Source organism: Rhamphochromis sp. 'chilingali', assembly GCF_963969265.1.
Source record: "Rhamphochromis sp. 'chilingali' genome assembly, chromosome: 13".
Classification (NCBI taxonomy): Eukaryota; Metazoa; Chordata; class Actinopteri; order Cichliformes; family Cichlidae; genus Rhamphochromis; species Rhamphochromis sp. 'chilingali'.
The window spans coordinates 13,973,222-13,997,219 of NC_137940.1; the positions used below are offsets into that span (position 1 = coordinate 13,973,222).

The following is a 23,998-nucleotide window of genomic DNA, read 5'->3' on the forward strand; positions in this document are numbered from 1 at the left end:
TATTTTGCACAAATCTTATAAAATAGCAGAAATAGTATGATTTAGCACAATAGTAATAAGTTAAACAGAAAAATTGGAAAAGCAAAATGGACAGCTGAAAAAATGCTGAACATGCTGAGGGTCCCTCAAATATACTTGTTAAATGAAAAAATCAGCAAAAAAATGCACAGGGAGAGAGAAGTAAGTTTCTAGGTCAGCCTGGGAGCTGCTGAATTTGAATCCACCAATCAGAGAGCCTGTGTACTTTTTCCCGCCAAAACAGGTGCATCTATTTACACACGCAGCACAGAGAGGCACAGGATTATTGCAGCCTATTTCTCATAATGACGACTCCCCTCAAACAAATGACCATAATTTCCTAACCGTAGGGGCTAGAGCGGTCATTCTTACACCGTTTTGTTCAGAAGAGATGGGGGAATCTTCCAGTGTTGACAATTTATCATTAAAATGTGAATTATTAAAGATATTTGACTTCTAATGCACCATAACTGAGTAGAGTGAAGCAAAAACTGGCTTGACTTGCCCTCAAACAACGCTTTGTAACTCGAAATCTATTTGGAGTATCGATATCATTCTTTCACCGTAAGAGACAGCAGGCTTTGGTGAACAATCATGGAAATTTTCAGGTCTCTGTGGAAATCCAACAAAAAGTTATGACGAGAGAAAAAAGTGGTTCATTTCCAGGGTTTGAAATTTGAAGAAATCTGAGCGACGGACGAATTTCCTACCCTCAAACAAGTCCAACTCATTTCAGAACGGTAATACGTGAGAAAGAAATTCTTGAATTGTGAGCGTCACGAGTGTCTGAAGATATACCGGGACAAGCCTCATGTCTTAACTTTGCTTCGTTAAGGAGATATGACGATTCGAATATGCCTCTCATTACAGAAATGCAGCGGTGATTTTGAACAAACTCTCCATTGACTTTATATGGAGAGTTTTCCGACATTGTGTTGGTCTGAGGAGATTTGCGAAAGTTCTATGAATACCACAACAATGATAGTGACATTTTCGGAAACCCAGCAAAAATACCTATGTTTTGATGTATAATTTGTGGAAGTTGAGTGAAGATTGAGCAAGTAGCAAGAAGTTGTTCGGACATGAAGAGAAGACTGCAAAACCTTCAGTGGCACACTGGAAGCCAAGTGCATAGCAACCATAACAACGCATGTATTTTGTGAAAAATCACAATTTTGCAACTGAAAACTTTAAGAGGCATAAAGGTAAAATGGTAAAAGATTTGAAAAAGCTGAATCATACCTGAATAGCCCAATAATTTGAGAACATTTTAAAGTTTGAATGGTTGTTCTACGTGAAAATATGAGGAAGTAGTTAAGTTTCAGAAACAAGCAAATTTTAGCAAAATTGCAGAAGTTTCCCATTCATTTCAATGGGACAAATTAAGCTTAATATTTTAAAAAGTATAATAGTGAAAAATACCAAAAGACATAGCAGGAATTAGCAGAAATAGCAGAATATTTTAAAATTTGAACGGTGAAAATCGGCTGAAAATTGTGGAAGTAGTTAAGTGCCAAAAAGTGTACGGAAGTCCCAAGAGGAACTCAATAGTGTGGATGCTTAAAGCATCCACACAATAAAGAGAAACAGGAAAACAATAGTGTGGATGCTTAAAGCATCCACACAATAATAAAGTAGAATAAATAATAAAGAGAAACAGGAACTCAATAGTGTGGATGCTTAAAGCATCCACACAATAAGAGTAAAACTAGAGAAAAACAGATAAAGTGGAATAGCTGGTCGCATGTTACGGACGGCAAGGTCAGCTGGTCGCAGCAGCGAGCTGAGCCTGTGTGCGCACTGACTTTTCTCCCTGCTCTTTCACCAGATTAACGAGCGGCGCTTCAACAACAGCAGCAACACTACGTCCTGCGTCTTCATGGTCAACAAGCCGTACGCGCTCACCTGCTCCTTGGTGGCCTTCTACATCCCTCTGGTCCTCATGGTGCTGGCCTACCAGAGGATCTACATCACAGCCCGGGCGCACGCCCTGCAGATCAGTATGCTGCAGCGGGCCGGAGGAGCTGGTACCAGTGCCGCCGGGACTTCTGGTGGGGTTGGCGCCAGTGCACCGGATTCTGCCGACCATCAGCGCAACCACCGCATGCGAACAGAAACTAAGGCGGCAAAGACGCTGTGCATCATCATGGGCTGCTTCTGCCTGTGCTGGGCGCCGTTCTTCATTACCAATGTTGTGGACCCCTTTATAGACTACACCGTGCCCGAACAGCTGTGGGCTGCCTGCCTGTGGCTGGGCTACATCAACTCCATGCTGAACCCCATCCTCTACGCGTTCCTCAACAAGTCCTTCCGCCGTGCCTTCCTCATCATCCTGTGTTGCGGGAGGCAGAGGTACCGCAGACCGTCCATCCTCGGCTCCGGCGCTCCGTGCACGGCCACGCAGATAAACGGCTCCACGCACGTGCTCAAGTAAGTCCTGTCCCACCCAGAGACCGAAGGTGTGCAGTCATACTCAGCCCACCCATTTACAGTCATACAGCACAGTGTTTATTGGTCTGCACACAGACAAGCTTGACCTGGATGCTGTGGGTGTGGGTGCTGTTGCCCCTTTTTTCTCTAAATGTTGGGAAAACATTCAAAACTAATTGAACATTTAGGAAAACTTGCACGACATCTGGTGCACGCAGGCATTTTAAAGTTTGAATGTAGCTTGTTGGTATTAGAGCACACAGAGTTTTACAGTCACCCCAGACTTTAGTGTATTACTGCAGTATTTCTGTTTATTGGTATTTCAGTAGTAATCTTTCATCACGCCTGGGTTGAATTGAGAAAACTGTGTTTCCATGTGTGTTAGAGACGACCTTATCTCTGTAAGTACCCTCTCCTGTCCCTGCACACTCAAACGCTGCCTTGGCTTCTGACTCGTCCACCTAATTCAGTGTGTGAAGGTAGAAACGTGTTTAACAGCAATAAGGACACGTGTGTTGAATATGTTATTTTTTCAGTGTGTTTTAATAGAAGGATCTTATCTGTGCTTGGGAAAGACAAATGATGCAGTGCAGTCCTGTTTCTGCTGGAAGGGTCAAATCATCAAGCAGAGGCTGTTTATGTGACTGAAATATGAGTCATGTATGTTTAAGAAAAAGACAGGAAGTTGTTACATCTGCAACACCTTTCATCGCCGCCTATTACACAGAAACATGTAGCCATAGGTGGACATCATGTCTTCATACAGGACACAGGTTCATACAGATTCTGTCCCTCTGTTCCCTTCGTTATCCTCAGCCCAGGTGTTCTTAGCTCCTCACACTCCTTTTAATCCTGCCTACCTCCTATTTAAGGTACTGTGCAGTGGTTCAGGAGTATACAGGAGTATTTCAGGTGCTATGCAGTATTTCAGGTACTATGCAGTATTTCGGTAGTATTTCAAGAGTATTTCAGGTACTATGCAGTATTTCAGTAGTATTTCAAGAGTATTTCAGGTACTATGCAGTGTTTCAGGAGTATTTCAGGTACTATGCAGTATTTCAGGAGTATTTCAGGTGCTGTGCAGTGTTTCAGGAGTATTTCAGGTACTATGCAGTGTTTCAGGAGTATTTCAGGTACTGTGCAGTGTTTCAGGAGTATTTCAGGTACTATGCAGTATTTCAGGAGTATTTCAGGTGCTGTGCAGTGTTTCAGGAGTATTTTAGGTACTATGCAGTATTTCAGGAGTATTTCAGGTGCTGTGCAGTGTTTCAGGAGTATTTCAGGTACTGTGCAGTGTTTCAGGAGTATTTCAGGTACCATGCAGTGTTTCAGGAGTATTTTAGGTACTGTGCAGTGTTTCAGGAGTATTTCAGGTACTATGCAGTATTTCAGGAGTATTTCAGGTGCTGTGCAGTGTTTCAGGAGTATTTCAGGTACTGTGCAGTGTTTCAGGAGTATTTTAGGTACTATGCAGTATTTCAGGAGTATTTCAGGTGCTGTGCAGTGTTTCAGGAGTATTTCAGGTGCTGTGCAGTGTTTCAGGAGTATTTCAGGTGCTGTGCAGTGTTTCAGGAGTATTTCAGGTGCTATGCAGTATTTCAGGAGTATTTCAGGTGCTGTGTAGTATTTCAGGAGTATTTCAGGTGCTGTGTAGTATTTCAGGATTATTTTAGGTACTGTGCAGTATTTCGGTAGTATTTCAGGTACTATGCAGTAATTCTGAAGTATTTCAGGTGCTGTGCAGTATTTCAGGAGTATTTCAGGAGTATTTCAGGAGTATTTCAGGTGCTGTGTGCAGAATGTGAAGCAAACTCCTGCTCAGGCAGACGTTGAGCTCTACACGACTGTGAGCTACGTTTTTTGTGTGGTTTCAGTTTTCTCAACCGTTGCCATACCTGTTCATTCTCTGCAGGACACACACATAGATGTCAGATATTGCTGGAGCCTTCATGTTTGAGTCGCGGGGCGTTTCTGTCTTTCCTGTCAGCTCTGCTGTGTTCCTGCCGCTGTGGAATCAAACTGTTTTCATCCACAAATGTTCAAACTTAACATCAAATTAAATTTAGTCTGCAGAACTGCATGCTAAATTTAATTTTGCACTCATATTAATATTCTATACCTCCATAGCACAGTTTTCCAACAGCGCATGTTATTTGCTTTCGGGAGGAAGAATCCATGGCGTTCCATAATGAACGTCATTAGAAGTTGGATTTCCTGCGTGGTGACTTTTTAAAATATTTGTACTTATCCTGTACTAATATTTGACTGTAATACCGGTGTTATAGGCATGTTATTCACCACAAACACATAATTAAGCCTCCTGGTGTGACACTCCGTGCAGCACCACCTCTGGACTGGAGGACATTCATTAGTCAGTTAGTTTTGCGCTCCCTGGTTAATGATCAGGATCTGTGGGCTCTGTGGAGGCACAACAATGTGTGATCTAATGTACTGTATACCAGCGGTCCCCAACCTTTTTTTGTGCCACGGACCGGTTTATGCCCAACAATATTTTCACGGACCGGCCTTTAACACTAGGAAGGCCCAGGCTTCTACCTTTCTACCTTTAAAACCCGCCACCAGCCAAATGGCTGGTAGGCTTTTAGCTAAGCTTTAGCTTCAGGCAAGTGGAAGCTAAATTGGCTAGTCATTCATATGTAAATTGGGTTGTTACCTGGGAATTCTGGAGGGAGGGGAGTGGGGGTGTGTGGATGAGGGGGTGGGGGAGCTGCTAAAAGCGGTGAGCTTCCTTTTGTTTCATCTTGATGCATTCTCAATCATCCAGGGAAACAAATCTCCAAAAGTCACCAACTTGGAGTGTTTCAGTTTGCCATCTTAGGGAGAAATCAACACACATGGGTGTATGTCCTTTGTTGCTGAGATTTATTGATAAAAACAGTACAAAAAATCAACCATTTGTACACATTTTTACAAATAATTATAAAAAGTGAGTGAGTACATTTCAACATTTTCAGCAATCACTCACAATCCTGGCACTGCCATGGTATCTGTAGTCTGCATTTACCTTGGCTTGGCTTCCTGATCAATTGTCCACTACCAAAAGGAAGCCAAGCCCTGTGATCACACCTTGTTTTGTTGTAAAGGGTGGCAGGGCTTGGCTTCCTTTTGGTAGTGGAGCATTGATCAGTCGTCCATTGTGGCATCAATGTGATCACACCTTGTTTTGTTGTAAAGGGTGGCAGGGCTTGGCTTCCTTTTGGTAGTGGAGCATTGATCAGTCGTCCATTGTGGCATCAATGTGATCACACCTTGTTTTGTTGTAAAGGGTGGCAGGGCTTGGCTTCCTTTTGGTAGTGGAGCATTGATCAGGAAGCCAAGCCAAGGTAAATGCAGACTACAGATACCATGGCAGTGCCAGGATTGTGAGTGATTGCTGAAAATGTTGAAATGTACTCACTCACTTTTTATAATTATTTGTAAAAATGTGTACAAATGGTTGATTTTTTGTACTGTTTTTATCAATAAATCTCAGCAACAAAGGACATACACCCATGTGTGTTGATTTCTCCCTAAGATGGCAAACTGAAACACTCCAAGTTGGTGACTTTTGGAGATTTGTTTCCCTGGATGATTGAGAATGCATCAAGATGAAACAAAAGGAAGCTCACCGCTTTTAGCAGCTCCCCCACCCCCTCATCCACACACCCCCACTCCCCTCCCTCCAGAATTCCCAGGTAACAACCCAATTTACATATGAATGACTAGCCAATTTAGCTTCCACTTGCCTGAAGCTAAAGCTTAGCTAAAAGCCTACCAGCCATTTGGCTGCTCTCCGGGTTTTAAAGGTAGAAAAGCCAAATGGCTGGGCTCTGGGCCTTCCTAGTGTTAAGGTGTCGCGGATAAATACAACAAAATAAAACTAGTACCGGTACCAAAAAAAAGAAGATTTATTCATAACACACGTGAAAAGACCCAGGAAAACCGAGTTAACGATAAAAACGATAAAAAAATAACGCTGAAAACCGATAAAAACCCTGAAAACCATACATTTCACACCAGAGCCTCAACTCTCGCGGCCCGGTACCAAACGACTCACGGACCGATACTGGTCCGAGGCCTGGGGGTTGGGGACCGCTGCTGTATACTATACTGTATCTGGTGCTTGTGTGACCTCTCAGATTAAAAATATCCACATTTCAGAGTTTGACAGTCACGCTCAAACACCCACAAAGAACCTAAACATACAAATGTGATTCCCAGGATACCAGCTACATCTGCACACACCTGGCAGGTGACAAATAAATGATGCATCGCTCTGTCCATCATTTCTTTTTCTTTTGGATCCCTTTGGGATCCATGATTGTCCTCCTCATGTCTCTGTGTCGTACTCTGTATGCTCCACACTGCTAAAGAACATTTTCAGCTTATTACCATCACTCTTACCAGAATTACCTGTTGTTGCTGTTCCCACAACTAATATGGCTGATAAGACATGGAGGAAACAGACGCAGCATCCATATTTAATATTTAGCATCATGTTGCAGGTAAACGATCACCTTGTCTGCGATGGTGAGACTCGAATCAGCTTCTGATTCACTGATCGCAGATAAAGCACTTTGGGTGTGAGAGATGATAATCAAGTAACTAACATCAATTTACATAATCAAAGTAGTTTAAAATAAAATCAAAATTAAATGTAAAATAATGAAAAAATTTCAAATTAAAACAGGTTTCTTGGTGCAAAGACAGAAGAGCAGGTGTGTCAGTCCTATCACCTGATCACCTCATTGAGTAATGTAATCAGATTACATTTACAGTGGTTGTCTTTGTGGGACAGTTAAACCTGCTGAGGTTTTCTATAAAAAACTGGATTCATGTGAAGCTCCTTGCAGGCAATAACACGTGTTTATCAGTGACATCGCACATCACCTCTTATTTGTGGAAATATTAATATAAATAATCATATATGTTCAGTCTGGTTTAGAAATGACATTAAAAAAATTAAGAAGTCCAGCTAAGTGAGATTAACAGATCTCAAAAAGAACCGGACAGACGTCTCCAGTAATCATTGATCCTGAGCCTGACGATGACTGGGCGGAGACTCAACCGTATCTGAAGGGCTGTGGCCCACATCATGAAACACGCCACAGCCTGTTATTCAGACAGGAAGTCAGAAGCCACCGACACTTTGTCTGTGTGTGCCTTTGCTATTCACTCTGTCACTCCTCGTTGGTTTTACTTCCTGTGTTGTTGCTTGGGATCGGATTTTTTCATGTCCTCACATGAGTCTGATTAAAGTTTAGCCTGAGTAATCTTCCTCCTGAACGTCGTGACAGTAAAGGAATATAAACGTAACCTGAGGTACCTATCCACTTCATCAGGCTTCACCACTGCATGCACGGTCAGCAAAACAACCTGCGAGCATGGGGCACAACCCCCATGTCACCTTCCTTCATTGGCTCATGAAGTCGAACAGGCCAAAGCAGTTTTCACAGCTTTGAGGCGTTTTTGTGTTTTGTACTGCGGTGCAGCATTGTGAGGTGACACCGTGCTCAGTGTTTACACAGGAAGTCATTCACTGATTAATCGTTCATGGACAAAACAGGCACGGGGGGAGAATGGAGGCAAAGAACATTTCCATTTTCTGCTCTGTTTCTTTTTCTTTCTGTCTTCAAAAATCTTTTTATGAATAAGTGGATGTTAATGTGAGCAATAAGCTTATTGCTGGTCAGAGGGTATTGTTGTTGCTGGTATTGTTGTGCCGCAACATGCAGGAAGTGAATTCATTTAAATAGTCAGAGCGAAAGTGGCTGGGAGGAACGCGGTTATTAAAATCGCATAAGGCTGTGTTAACATATCGCAGCATCAAATACAACGGAGTGGGTGTACACCTTGTTCATCATCTTCATCATACCCGCCGGGTTTATTTATGTGAAAAGCAGACTGGCGTCACTTCCACCACTGCACTGTTTCACACTTTGTGAGGTTTAAAGCAGTAATTACACCACCGTGGTTTTTATTTCCAGGTGACTTCACACTAATGAAAACACAATTATGTATATTATGTTCCAGTCCTGATGACAGATCCCCCTGAAGCCTACACTGGCTGGATTTTACAGCAGACCTTTAGCCTGACAGAGCTGGAGGAGGAATCACTGCCAAATGCCAGAGGTGTGTCAGCACGCTCTGAGATGGCTTCTTTGTCTGTAACATTACAGCGAGTGTTCTGGAGCGAGACCCACGGCGGGATTAATACGTGTCTGATTCACACAGGGCGCTGAGTCGAGCTCTCGCTGCGCTCTGACATTATCCACAGGAAGTGACGACACATTCGTCTTCAGCGACTCCTTCCATGCAGAGTCACCCGAGCCTGTGCTGTCACCAGGTCCATCTTAGTGTGTGTGTGTGTGTGTGTGCATAGGTGTCACTTCATCTAACAAATTGGCCATGTGTAGGAAGACGTCATGGAAGCTGCCTTTTGGGGAAATGATGTGTCGATAGATGCGGCGCTCATTCGCTCTGATTGGAGTTCATTCCGGTTCAACTCGGCGTGCTCTCTGTACCAGAGCTATTCACAGACTGCAGGAAAGTCACGACTCAGTCAGGCAGATAATGACATGGCCCATTACTGTCCCGTTGTTACTGTACAGTTATGAATTTGACTGAGACGGCTGATAAACGTGGAGGTGAAGGAAGCTGACGCATACGAAGAGACAAAGGAAGTTATGTGACTTCTCGCTCCTGCTACAGGAAATAAATCTAGTGGAAAAAAATCACATGTAGTGGATGAACACAAACATATTAGATTCTATAAATAAGAAGAAGAAAGTTTGGAGCTTCACGCAGGAAGATGAATGTCTCAAAGACAAGCTGGGACTTATAATTTGTTTTGATCTGACGGTAATAATTAGAACCAGCAGAGACATAACCAGGACACAAACACTGAGTCAAGCCGCTCCGTTCACACAGAGCTGCACACAGTTACAGAGGAAACCTGTCGCAGTGACAGCAGCGTGAACACAACCTGTGCTTTGGCTCCTGTTTCACACTGTCTCTTATTCTTTACTGGCCTCTTCATCAGGCTTCACTGCTGCATGCACAGTCAGCAGACTGGTCCAGTTTTCACTTTGACGATAAAATAAGATGATGAATGTATGTGTTATTGTGTAGTGAAGATCAGCTGTTTGTTTGATACACACTCTGATTATGATGAAGCAGCTGAAGGAAAACATGATATACAATACTTATAGTCTATGCACACACACACACACACACACACATTAGCCTGCAGAGTGTTTGCAGGTCTCTGGGGTCATATATCTGAAAGTCGTTGGTGCTGAAAGAACAAACTGGATAAATAACTCTTCACAACGATGAAAACAGAAAAACATTGACTGTGCAGAAGGAAAAAACAGGAAGAAAATAAGTATGAGAAAATTATTTAAACAGAGAGAAACATGAAGAAGGAAGCAGGAAGAAGAACCAAACGGGAGAATGTAAGGAGTTAAAACGAGCCGGTGCGATTTAAGAGGCGAGAAAAATGAGGAAGAGGAGGTGCAGAACAAAGGCTGAGGAAGCGAGAAGAAGAAAGAAAAGAGTAAAGAACATGAGATGGAGGGTAAAAGCATCCTGAGGAAATGAAAGATGAATGGAAATATTTCAGAATTTAATATCCGAATATTTATAATTGTTTTGGATCCGTGACAGCGACCTGAAGTATATTTTACCCTGACTTAATGGAAGATCTCCATCATTAGTGACACGTTGAGTTTGAGTCACAGAGGTGGTTAAACACACAGCAGCTACAAGCAGACCAACGGCGAGGCAGGAAATCCAGATCATGGTGTAAACACGAGCCACTGCCATGAATTATGAATATAACGCCAAGTTAATACAGTTTGTGGGCTTTTTCTGAGGATGGTAACAAAATTTACCTCTGGGTTGGTGCTGTGATGGTGACCAGGGAGTCATTTTAGCTGGATGCTAACAAAGCCTGCCTCGTGGTCCACCCTCATCACAAATACGACCACCTTTGGCTCTAAAAGCTGATTTTAAGAGTTTAAACTGGTGTGTGACGTCAGCTTCATTCCTCCGTGTACAGTCTCTGGTGCTGATGAGCCTTCGGGTGGTTTTGGTTTCCAGCAGCAGATCCTAGCAGACTCTTCACACACCAAACATCACAAACTAGCCGGTGAGAGGTGGACAATAGAACAGAATAGAATAGAATAGAATAGAGTAATCCTTTAATTTTCCCACAAGGAGAAATTTGGTTGTATCAGGAGCAAAAACACACATATACAAACAGAACAGGACACAGAACAGAAACACAATTCTTACATATTTACATCATGGACAATAGTTACCAAACCAGAGTACTGTAGGTTATTAAAATTAGAGTACAGATAAGTGGCTAACCCAGGTTGTAGTGTGCAAACAGAGCAGGATACTGAAAGATGTTTAAATAGTTAAGAATATTTAGAATAATTAGAAAAGTACAGATTGTGTATTGTACCTGTGCATTAAAAAGTAGACATGTAACTTCCAATAAGTGAGTGTATATATAAACTGAGAAAAGTAATGTGCAAGTTATAACAGTAGAAGTTGTTACAGCACTGAACATCTATGTTTGTTGGGAGCAGTTTTGATTGTACAGTCTCACAGCTGCAGGGAGGAAGTACCTGCGGAAACACTCTTTCATGCATCTAGGATACAGCAGTGTGTCACTGAAGGAGCTCTGCAGTTCAGCAACATTTACATGCATGGGGTGGGAGACTCTGTCCCTCAGAGAAGTTATTCTGGCCAGAGTCCTTCTGTCTCCCACCACCTGCACTGGCTCCAGGGTGCATCCCAGAACAGAGCTGGCCTTCCTGATGAGTTTATCCAACCTCTTCCTCTCAGCTGTCGATAAACTGCTGCTCCAACATACAACACTGTAAAAAATGACGGATGACACCACAGAGTAATAGAATGTCTTAGAACCGCTCCCTGGACTCTAAAAGACCTTAGCCGCCTCAGCAGGTAGAGTCTGCTCTGACCCTTCCTGTAAAGACCATTAGTGTTGTGACTCCAGTCCTGTTTATTATTCAGGTGAACACCCAGGTGAACACTCTCAATGTCCACTCCCTGGATGTTCACCGGTGCCAGTGTGGTGGGTCTGCGTCTCCGGAAGTCCACCACCAACTCCTTGGTTTTCCCGGTGTTGATCAGCAGGTGGTTCTGCTGGCACCAGTCCACAAAGTCCAGAGTCCACAGTCTGTATTCTGAGACATCCTTACCTGTGATGAGGCCGACTATGGCAGAGGCGTCAGAGAGCTTCTGTAGGTGGCAGCGTGGGGAGTTCATGGAGAAGTCTGCAGTGTAGAGGGTGAAGAGGAACGGTGCCAGCACAGTTCCCTGTGGGGCCCCCGTACTACAGACCAGCGTATCAGAGACACAGCCCTGTGCCCTCACATACTGTGGGCGTCCTGTGAGGTAGTCCAGTATCCACTGGGACGTGTGGTGGTCCACTCCTGATAGCTCCAGCTTGTCCCTTAGAAGTCATGGCTGAGAAGATCTCCATCATACGACCATACGACTTATTGGTCCCAGGAGACCAGACATCTCTTTAATGCTTATTAAAGGATGCTTTTTAAGCCTGTATCACTCCCTCAAACGAACCTCCAAAGCTGTAGAAATGTTCCCGGTAATGACTCCAGGGCCTCGTGCTGCTTAATGAATGTTGTATCTGTGTCTGAGAGAACTGTTCTGATATTCACACTTAGAGATGTTTTTTAACGTCATCTTCGGTCTTTCTCTCCACATACAGAATTCCTCTGCAGCTTTTTGTATTTCTGTAAAAACATGAGGCACTCTCCAACGACGCACAGCCGAGGGTAATCTCCCTCTGACAGACGCACAAAACACTGAAACACTGTACTTCAATTAGCAGCTAATTGTCTTTTCAGATGGAGAAAATCAGCGCATTAGCATCTCATATTGGATGGAAAAGTGGCTCATTTCAACACGGCGCCTCATCATATTAAGAGAGGGATTATTGATGTGCTTATTATGTGACTGATGCAGCTGAGCGTGTTACATTGAGACACACCACCTCAGGCTGTCTTCAGCCAAATGTGTCAAAGTTTTCTAAATGAAGACGTGATGAGCGTTATTCAGAGCAGGACGCTGTGGAAGCAGTGACAGATCTGGGAGAAGGGACAAAATCTTCCATGAAAGTTTAATTCTGACTTCATTAAAGAATTCAACGAAATGAAAGAAGGTGAAGACGCTGTACATCTTCACCTTTGGCCTCTGCTTTGTGCGTCTCGTTGCTTAGAATAAAAACTGTCGATCTGAGCACTGCTGCCAAAATGGCCATTTTCTGCCTCATTGGAACTGTTTCTATTAGATTGTGCAGGTAGAACTGTTAGGTCATAATCAGTGTTGGGTAAGTTACTTTAAATTAGTAACTTAGTTACATTACTAGTTACTTCTATCAAAAGTAACTCAGTTACTTCAAGTTACCCGTTACTTTCAAAGTAACTAGTTACTAGGGAAAGTAACTTTGGTTTTACTCTTTTCTCTTGTTAATGTGTTGCTTCCATAACTTTGTCAGTCTTCTAGCTTGCTTACTTGCCACAAGTGCGCTGTGCCACCTACCAATAGAAAGGAAAAGATAATGTGCATATTTCCATGAGAGAAACCCCACGCCTGGACCGTCATTGACTGCTGCCATGATTCTAGCCTACGTCACAGCGTCATGTGCGCCTTTTACATCCAACACAAAAACTGCAGTCGTGGTGCTTTCGATTGTACTTAGAACTCGGAAATTCTGCCTTCTGAATAGGAAGATGTAGGTAACACCAGACTGCAGATGAGCTGCATACAGGGCTGGACTGGGACAGAAAATTGGCCCGGGCATTTTGACTAGAGACCGGCCCACCATTATAGGAAAAATCATAAAGCCTTTGAATGAAAATAAACACTGTTGTGACAGTGATGTACACTGTTTTGATGGTATATATGCATCAATCTATCAATCGTTGGTTGTAAGATTCAGATAATTATTTTTTAAAAGCGAGACATTTTAAATGAGAATAAGAAAGAAAAGTATTTCTTTGTGACAGTTAATGCCCTACATGCCCCCCTGGCAAAACTTTGCTAGACCCGCCCCTGCACAGTTACCAGCTGTCAGCTACCTAAAAAAGGATCCTGGTGTTATTTGTCTCTCAGAAACAGTTCATAACTTCCCTTCAACTCATTCATGTCACCTAAAAGGTAAACCTGTTTCTCCATCACCTGTTCAGCTCTGGTGATTCAGTAAGGACATCTCCTGGTTTCATCTTCATGTTTCCCTCTCACCAGATAACCAAACCATATCATGACCAGCAGCTTTTTTGCAGCTGTGGCTCCAGCAAACATCAGCTGATACTAGAAAGTAATATTAAATAAATTCTAACAACAGCTGATCAAACGTGCTGCTGTTGTTTAACGCGACATCGGCTGGTTTCCTCTTTCTGGCGCAAAGTGAGCGATAAACAAACAACAGAGAAAAGCCGATCAGCTGATCACTGATTTTCATGATTGAAGTAGAAACAGGAGAGGGAGGGTGAGAGAATGAAAGAAGAAGAGGCAGCTGTGCAGCAAAGACACAGAATAACTCCAGCTTTGTGCCTTTTTCATTGTAGCTGAATTACGGGACAAACTGTTCCTTTTCACCTCAATAAGAAACGCGTAATATTTTCTCTGAATACCAGACGGGACAGTTGGCAACTCTAATAACTTATGAACAAAATAAAGTTTAACATCGTTAACATCATAGCACCCACCCAGCTGTATAGAAACTCCGTCATGCTAGCTATCACGCAGTACGGAAAAAGTCAGAATAACGAAAATAAACTCCACCTAAACTTGGTTCATATCTGACCCAGAGAGACTGCAGGTCATAACTTCTTACCTGAAGTTCGCCTCGGGTCTCTTTTCCTTCTGCGTCCACTTTCCCTCCTCCACCTGCTGGCCTCCACCACTTGCTAATGTTACTGAATCTGTGGAAGCTCCGCGATAGCCACCACATGAAGTAACGAGTAACGAGCCTATCTAAATCCCAGTAACGACTAACGTGTTCCTGATTTTGGAATAATAACTAGTTACCGTGCTTGTTACCAAAGACCCGAGTGAGGTAGAACTGAGTGACAAAGACCTAAGTGAGTGGACTTATTCTGGGTGACTTTTACTCACAGCTACTGAATTAACAGCGCAGGCTCTGAGCCCCTTCACTGTGCCATGGTTTTCGTTCATTTGTGTCTTGCTCTGTTTTTCTACAAATATTCTTCAACTTTTCCACCTTTCCTCCATACTTCCTGTTTTGTCTCCATTTCTTTCCACCCTCTTCATATTTTCATCTCTTTCTTTTTGCCATTCTCCTGATGTTCTCCCTGTTTGCTTCTCTCCTACTGACGGCACATTTTCAGTGTGTGTCCCTGTGTTTGGTTACACAATTTACACAGACACTAACCTGAAGCAATACCACACACACTGTCCCGTGTGCGTGTGGCTAGTGTATCTTTCCATGGGCACTCCTGCAGATGATGAAAAGAGATGCAAAATTTGTATTTTTGCATTCTTGTTCCAGTTCCTATATTTGTTTCTGCATCATGTTTCACATCTACATTTTTGCTTGTCTGCGTGTGTGTGTCTGTCTGTCTGTCTGCATGTGTGTAGCTGCATATGTGTGTGTGTGTCTGGATTGCATTGTCTTGCAGATATAAACAAAATCAGAGAAAATCCAAACAGGAAGTGCCTACAAGCTCCGGGATGAATGCTGACAATGCTGTCGGCTGCATTCAGCCCCGGACTCACAGCTGCAGCTACTACTGCACTTGCTCACACTGAGGCTCCGCCTGCACATATGACAGCTTCAGTAACAACCTGTGATAGGCTAAGCTGAGAGGAGTCAGCTGAATTTAAGTCTGATCTAAAGACTCTAAGCTCAGGTAAAGGTGAATAATATAGCATGATTTCAAGCAACTGCAGGCCACTGGTCGTTGTGTCCTTGGGTCTTGGGCAAGACATTTTACCCTACCGCCTGCTGGTGTTGGCCAGAGGGGCCGATGGCGCGATATGGCAGCCTCGCTTCTGTCAGTCTGCCCCAGGGCAGCTGCGGCAACTGTTGCCTCCACCAGTGTGTGAATGTGAGAGTGAATGAATTGTAAAGTGCTTTAGGTGCCTTGAAAAGTGCTATATAAATGCAAACCAATCCATTTTTAAGCAACCGCACGTCAGTGATGTGTGATGAGCTGATGGCTTCAACTGTGGGCACTGCTTAACTATTATAAAAATTCTAATCAATGAAATGTCAGCACAAAGGCAGGACAAGGTGTACCTTGAAGGGGTGGGAGGAGCTTATAGTGGAGAGGCTAGAGGAGGAGGCCCGTATGTGTCCAGTCTCTGGACTGTTGGACTGTGTCTGTCCTTGCCGTGTACATGCCACAGCTTTAAAGCAGCATCATGTATTCAGACCCAGAAACAGCCGGACTCGTGTCCATGTCTGACACCGTTGGACAGTTTTCCGTCTCATCGTCCTGGCTGCCGTCTCTGTGGGACGTTTTTGTGGAGGCTGTTGCATCTGGATCTAAAAACCATCCCTGTTTTCCCTTCAGAGCGTTCTTCTTATCCAACTCTGGAGTGTCTCCAGTGCAGCTCCTATTTTCCAGCCACTCCATGGAATTCCCATTCAGACCACTTGCACCTGCTGACCTGGAATTTCAACCTCAGACTCCAGCTTGTGTTTCCAGCTGGTCCGAATTTTATTTCATTCATCTCTGCAGTCATGGTGGATCTCTGGCTGCGATGCTTTCAGCATCAAGCCCAGAGGAGTCCATCAGGTCATGAGCACGAGCGGCGTTAGCAGCGTGGTTTATTGCCCTCTGTGAGCCCTCTAACCTTGGTGGATTTTAACCCAAGCTGTGTGGCTACATCCAGATAAAATCCTTTCCTGATTGCCAGATCTGGCTCCTTCCCTCATCCTTCAGGTTGAAAGGTTGAAGCTGGTGTTCATTGCATATGCATCGGAGCTTACATTGGAGTGGTTTTCCAGGCAGTGATGTAAAAACAACCACAGTGCTGGAAGGATTGATGAGTGATTGATGATTAGAGACAGCACTGCAGATATTGTCAGATTTTCAGCATTTACCAAAAAGTATTTAAAAAAACATAAAATTCAGCTGATCGAGGCTGACGCTGCAGCTCCCAGAGCAGGTTATAGCCTTCGTGGAAGCACCAACACCCCTAAACCGCACTAATACACAGCTGTTCGGGCATTTACATGTCCCTCGTTTACCTGTGCCACAGGAATCACAGTGATGGATGGTGTTTATAGGAACAGCACTTCCAGTAGTCTGCAGAATCGTTCAGCCCGATGACCAGAAATCCCCCCACAGACTGCACATCTCACATCACAGCTCTTCTCTGAGGTCTCGCTGTGTGTTTTCACCACCACTTTTTTTATTGTGGACATGGTGTGTGTGTGTGTGTGTGTGTGTGTGTGTGTGTGTGTGTGTGTGTGTGTGTGTGTGTGTGTGTGTGTGTGTGTGTGTGTGTCTGACTGACTGACTGACTGACTGACTGACTGACTGACTGACTGACCTCACCTTTCACACTCAAAGTCATCGTGATCAAGCTGCTGTAGAAGTTGTCAGACTGCAGCTGTGCTGATGTGCTGGTATTTTATTTTCTCTGAACGCTCTGCAGAGAAAATGTAAGAATCATTGGGACCATCACACTGCACCCTCCACCACCCCAACCATCCAACACCCCCAATAAGCTAATATAAATGAGAAATACATGGGAACAAGTCAGCGGAGGCAGTGTGGTGTCTGCGTGAGCTTTGTTTATCCTTTCAGTTCTTATTTTCTGAATATGATGCACACACACACCTGTCCTGACCAATGGCTAGTCTGGGTGTAAACTAACCTTGTTTTTCCCTTTCTCTCTCCCTGCCTTTGTTTACTCCTTTCCTATTTTGTTTCCTTCCCTCTCTCCTTCCTCTGACCTGCTGTTTTTCTGCTCATATTTTCATTTTTTTTACTACATTATGAACATAAATCACATTTTTTTCTCAATTTTATACCATCCTTTCATAATTTCTTCCTTCTGTTTTTTAACTTTGTCTTTTTCTTCTTAATGTCACCCTGTTTCTACTTTCTTGCTCTTTATTCCATTTGTCATCCTTTATCTCTATATTTTCACATGATTTTTTTTCTATTTATGTTATTCCTTTTGTCATTTATTTCCTCTCCTCACCGGCTGCACCTGCCACCTCTGATATTGCTTCGTCATCCTTCCCGTGTGTTTTCCCTCTTCCTCCTCCTCTTCCTCCTCCTGTCTCTCCAGCGGCTGTTCCTCTGCCTCCAAGCTGCTGCTCTGGTTCTGCAACACCAGACCAGTGCCTGTCTAGCTGCTGTCTGTCTCAAGGCTCTATCAAGTGAGTCTGCTTTCTCGCGCACGCACGCACACACACACACACACACACACACACACACACACACACACACACACACACACACACACACACACACACACACACACGTCAACATCTGATCTGAGATCACTGAGACTCATCGATTTCCCACTGTGTCGATCACGATAAACAATGATGCTGAAACTCATGCATGAACTTTTCAAAACAGACAGAAGTTATATGTGTGATAAAGCTTTAGTCATACTTTCCTTTCATAACTCAGCATGTGTGTATTCAAATTTCTAAAAGCGTGAACATTTTTTAACATCAGGCGTGGGTGAAGGTTGAACTCTAGAGGACGGTGAGGTTAAAGCGTGACCTTTTACAGCTGCGCACCCAGAATATCAATAACAATAATCAAAGAAGGGAGAGATTTATTCACCAACGCAGACTTTTAATTTCCTATTTGATTTACTTTTTGCACTTTACGCCCTCCAACCCGCAGGGTCAGCCTGGATCTGGTATGAAAATACAACCAGCACCATCTTTAAAGGCCATCAGGTGTATTTTGAACACCACTTGGACTCAAATGGGCGTAACTGTGATGTATTTCTTAGATCTTTTACAGTTGAAAAAGTTTGAATATTTGAAAGTGTGAGTGCCAGAGACTCAGAGATGATTCACTCTGGCTCAGTCGTGGGAGCAGTCAGATTATTACAGCATTTATTATCCAGGTATTTCATTTTGAACATACATGTGTGGACTGCCGACTGCACGTGTAGATGTGTAGATCCAAAGTAACTGAGGCCCTGCTGGAATCATCCCTCTTAAAGGTCACTGTGCAGCTTTTTACTGTGTGCAGCTTCAGAGCAGTGAAATCTTTCTCTGCATGTAGGTTTAGAAAGTCTGCAAACTAACCTGAGCAGTCGCAATATATTAGTCAGGCGTAGTTTTCCTTCATGCTTTGCTAACCTGCTCTCACAGATGATTTGACTCACAGCTGGACTCCAAACAGCTGGAATTATAATTCTAGTTATTTTGTGTAGGAAACTTAAATCACCTGCAGGCGTGTGAAAGGCTTATGTGTTTTATTGCGCACCATTTCCTCATGCAAATGTGCACACAGATATTTTATCTGAGTGAAATAAATCAGTACTGCTAAAAAATCCCAATTCACTAGCTGGGCCCACGTCCTCATTTTAGGATTGACAGCGTTTTAGCACGTAAAGGTGAATGCTTGGACATGAATTGAGCTGCGGTTTGGGGAAGGCCTCGAAGGGGACTGGCGACGGCTCCCGGGCCAGGCTGATCCCCGTGTACTAAATAGAAGTGAAGAAGTTAAAGAACTGAGAACAAGGAGGGAGGGAGAGTGGGGCACGTAAACGAGAATGAACAGTTGCAGAACTGGGGGGAACCTATATAGGTGGCAACCAGAAGGAGTGTGTTTGGAGGCGCGGTCCCGCTCCTGAAATTCAGATACATAATCTCCAATAGATTCTCATTTCTTTGTCCTAACAGTAGAAAATATTCATCACCAACAAGAAAAGTAAAGCTCAGGTAAACAGAGCTCTGCTGTGGTGCACGACTTCAGTGTACAACCGGGGGTCTGTGTTTTAGCTAAATGTTGTTGCACAAGCTGGGTCTGGAGACATCCTCATAGCTGTGTGTGTGTGTGTGTGTGTGTGTGTGTGTGTGTGTGTGTGTGTGTGTGTGTGTGTGTGTGTGTGTGTGTGTACATGCAGATGTAGGAGTGTGTTTTATCTCTGCGCCTCTTTTGGTTTATCTTCTCTTCTCGCCCCTCACTCTAACACAGCCTCAGTATTTGGATTTCTATTTTGAATGTAGCTGTGTATTCAATGCCCTTTGTTTTTTTTGTCCTTCCTTATCTCTGTGTGTGTGTGTGTGTGCGTGTGTGTGTGTGTGTGGCTGCTAATCTTCCCTGCCTGTTGATGTGCTCCGGGCCGATTGTCTTCGATCGGTTTGGTCTTAAAAAAGCTCCACAGCAGCGCCGCTTTTTATCTGTTAGTTAAAAATCGTCCTCTTGTTGCAGCAGACTGTTTGAAAGGCTACTCCTTCCATGAATGCCTCTGGAGATGGTTTCCCTGAAATATTTCTGAATGGCTCTTTGCCGGCTTGATCATTACTTTACCCTGTGAGAAGGATGAAGAGTGGTGATGAGTGTGAGGATAAGTGATGTGATGATAAGAATGGCAGTGAGGGGGGCTTTTCATTCCCAGCCAGCTCCGACAAAAGAGTTCTTGCTGCAGCGATAACAGTGTAATCGACTGAAGAATCGTGTGTGCGTGTGGTTCCTGTTTTAAAGCTGAGCGTCATTGGTATGAGAAGAAGAAAATTAACAAAACTCCAAATAAAATTCCCAGGCAGGCTGATATTAACAAAAACTAATAATCTAATAAACATCAATATTTAAGAACTGATATTAAGATTTTACTGACAGCCCTTGAAGGGCTCGTCTTAAGTATGAGCCCCTTGATACTCCTCATGTGTGGCTCTGCTGGCCTTTCCCACCTCCTCTTAAACCCGACTAAACCCCAGAAAACCTCCGCACAGTCACATCTCCGTCTGCACAGTTCATCTGCAGCCCATCTGAGTTTCCCAGTGAGGGAGACGGACCCTCAGACTGCAGCTCAGAGTGAAAATATTGTTCTGTTTTCACTGTGAGATAAAAGTGGTTTTAGTTTCTGGTGATAAAACTGCAGCTCTGTGATATTTAACATTTTCTGTATGCCACCAATATGTTTTTCCTTGATTCTGGTGATTTTTAACCCTCGAAAAACATATCAATGTCCAAAACATACAGGAATGGTGCATGATGAGAGTCAGAGGGGGGAGGGGCTGCAGAAACAAATTTAATGCTGAGCTCTCTTCTTTTCTAACCTTCTTTACAGATGAATAGAGGATGAAGCACAGAGGCTGTTTTAAATTGATTCGGTTTACCTCGGCTGTTGTGTTTAATGACTTTAGAGATTCACATTTACATGTTTTTATAGTATTTGGCTGTTTAGTGTCTGCTCTCATTCTCAGAAATTACAGTGGCAATTATTTAAGAGAGTCTCTGTAGCTTGTAGCAGACACTGCATACAACAGAATATAACATAGCATTAACGTGTTATGTTATATTCTCTTTTATCTTTAATGCATGCAATAACGTGGTTGTTAATAGGGTAGGGCAATATGGCCAAAAATATTTATCACGATATATATTTGAAAATTTGCGATAACAATATAACTGACGATATAATTGACGTGAGAGAAAATACTTCATCAATGTATTTTTCACTTAAACAAGCAGCTGGGTTTTTATGAGCATTAAAGTTATATAAAAATTTAACAGTGCAGATGTAAATTCCTTGCTGAAAGTTTAACCAAAAGACATTTGCAGTGGAAATTGGCCGACATATCCTCAGCATAACCATGTATAATATCCACAAAACTTAAAAAGCGGTTATACACACACAATACAGTAATATTATGTTGAAGCACTGTATGTATCACTCCGCGAGGCGCCTGACTACGATAGCCATAATGCTCTGACAACCCATCATGTGGTGCGGCTTCGTAGCTTACCAAAGTCGTACTAAGACATTTTTTGACAGATTTTCGAGCCCTGTGTACCACATAAAATTGGTTTGAGGTCAGTAAGTACAACCGGAATTCACACATAAGATTATAAGGGGCGCTGTCGATTTTTAAGAAAATCAAAGGATTTTAAGAGTGACTTATTTTCCAAAAAATATGGTAATAACGACAGCCTGCTTGCATGCTCTACCAAAAATTGTGCTTTGGTATGTTTCTGACGGACAGTTCCACATCACTGAAGTTGCAGCATTTTTACAAACCAATTCTGGTTCATCTGTTTCATTAAACGATCCACTTTCGCCCTTCTCATTCTCCGTCGCCGCCATGCTTTTTCTGCCATGTGCGTATGAAAACAGGGGCACTGCGCATGCGCATTTTACCCATATTCTATCGCGATATTTCATTTTCTTATCATTGCTTAACATTATACCGGTATTAGGGGTGGCTGTATGCTCAGGAGGTAGAGCAGGTCACCTACTGATCGGAAGGTTGGGGGTTCGATCCCTGGCTCCTCCAGTCTGCATGTAAAGTATCCTTGGTTAAGATTCTAACCCCAAGTGAGAATGGGTGTGACTGGGTGAATGTGGCATGTTGCTTTGAGTACTCCGGGAGAGTAGAAAAGCGCTACATAAGAATCAGTCCAGTCCATATTACCGTGAACGGTATGATATGTCCCAGCCCTAGTTGTTAATACATATACGGCTGTGCACAGTCAGGATTATTCTTTCTTTACCTGTAAATCAGAATTTTGGTCTGAAACTGGTCAACTCGGGTTGGTGGCAAATGGTGGCATTTCCTGATTTCAATGTATTGCTGTTTTTAGTTTTTTCAAACCGCTCAGCCATAATAGGGTGATGAGGCATTGTCCTCAGGCATGGGCAGGCATGTAAAAACTGGTGAACGAGGTGACGTGGGAGCTTTAGACTGATACCATTGGTGTGTCATGAGGACAATGAGCAGAAGATGCAGCCAGGCTCCCTAAGACCTGCAAACAGGTGGAGCTCCTTTAAAGATGCCTGGCAGACAGAAAACTCCTCTGTTATTTTATTTTTGGTCATTCGGAGCAGAAATATCAGATTACACAGCAGATAAACCACAGGTGTCATTTTAGATGATAATTCCATGTTAATTTGGAACGAGAGTAGGAAGCTGTATGGAGAATTAGAAGAACCTTGACAAGACTGAGAGGTTTCAGACTCCTGACAGAGAGCATCTTTTTTTATTTACCCTGCACTGGCCACTTGAGTCTGTCTGCCTCTCTCTGCTGCTGCTGGCAGGATGCTCAGGTCTAATTACACCACTCCTCAACGCTTCTCACCTTCCTGGGGGCTTTCAGACTGCCAGACCTCTTAATACTGACACACACACACACACAAAACAAACTCAAATCAGGTTGTGCACTGTGTACCTAAAGAAATAGCAGTTAGTAGATGCCATTTCTCCAGCTTATACAGCCCAAAGTACTGATTGGTTCTCCTTCATGTGGACCTGTATTTGTGTACAGCAACAGTCTGATCCATTGAACTACTTCAGTTACCTGGTAGCTCACCAGTAATAGGATTTAAAATAACTTTAAATAGCTGTATACGAGTTGGTGTATGAACCTGTGTGGTGTATGGTGCTGTCTTGTTTTGTCAGTTTCTTTATTATGATTTTTTTAAACAATGTGGTATAAGTGTTTTTGAATCTGCAACTGGCAAAAGATGCATATTCTCTTTATTGCTACTTTTTAATTAATAATTTTTAATTTACTTTTTCTATTTTCTTCTCCTAAAACATGCTGACATACAGAACAATGCTCTTTGCAAACCTCTCGCTGTTGTTTTTCTTTCTGTTGTGATTTTTGTTTTCTGTCCCTTCCTGGAATGAATCCCAGGGCAAAACTAAAAACCATCAGAGTATCATCTGACCAGCACTGAATAGCCGTCACTGGGTGTTCTAAGGTGCATATGTGACATGTGAGTAAGAGACTACTGATTGCTGATGTACTTGCATCTGAACAAATGCGACTGAGAGACTTGTTGCAGACCACAGCGCCATTTTCAGAGCTATAAGAGTGAAAGTTATCATAGCTCTTTAAATGGTACTGCTGTATGCACTCAGATAAGCAGCCATCTGAAACCCAGGAACATCATCAGTGTGTCGAAGCAAGACGTCCAACCAGAAGTTCTCCAGACGCTGCAGATGAAACAACTCGGATTTCTCTCCATGTTCCAGGAGAAGGAAGTTCCTCTTACTTCGTGGCTTCCACTGTGGATTTGTGTCTACTAGTGTAGTTTTGCATGATTAAGTATTCAGAATAATGTTAGTCTGGAGCCAATCCCAGCTGTTAGGGTGACTACAGACTACACCTGGACAGGCTGGACATCTCGCACAATGCAATCCAACTAAAGTCAAACTGAAATTTCTGTAAGAAATTTATGCTAAAAGCTTCATGAACCAAATAAAAGTCTAGCTGTCTTCAGCAGTTAAGACTAGAGATGGACCGATCCGATATTACGTATCGGTATCGGTCCGATACTGACCTAAATTACTGGATCGGATATCGGAGAA

General features: G+C 43.1%; 1 protein-coding gene across 1 annotated transcript in view; it reads left to right on the plus strand.

The window, feature by feature from the left end:
• htr4 (5-hydroxytryptamine receptor 4) overlaps positions 1-23,998 on the plus strand; it is a 194,704-nt gene that overhangs the window by 144,188 nt on the left and 26,518 nt on the right. Inside the window, exons 6-7 of the mRNA XM_080900575.1 lie at positions 1,847-2,448; positions 17,779-17,869. Of these exons, the coding sequence (XP_080756701.1) occupies positions 1,847-2,448; positions 17,779-17,842 (666 nt within the window). The 3' untranslated portion in view covers positions 17,843-17,869. The remainder of the gene's footprint in view (positions 1-1,846; positions 2,449-17,778; positions 17,870-23,998) is intronic.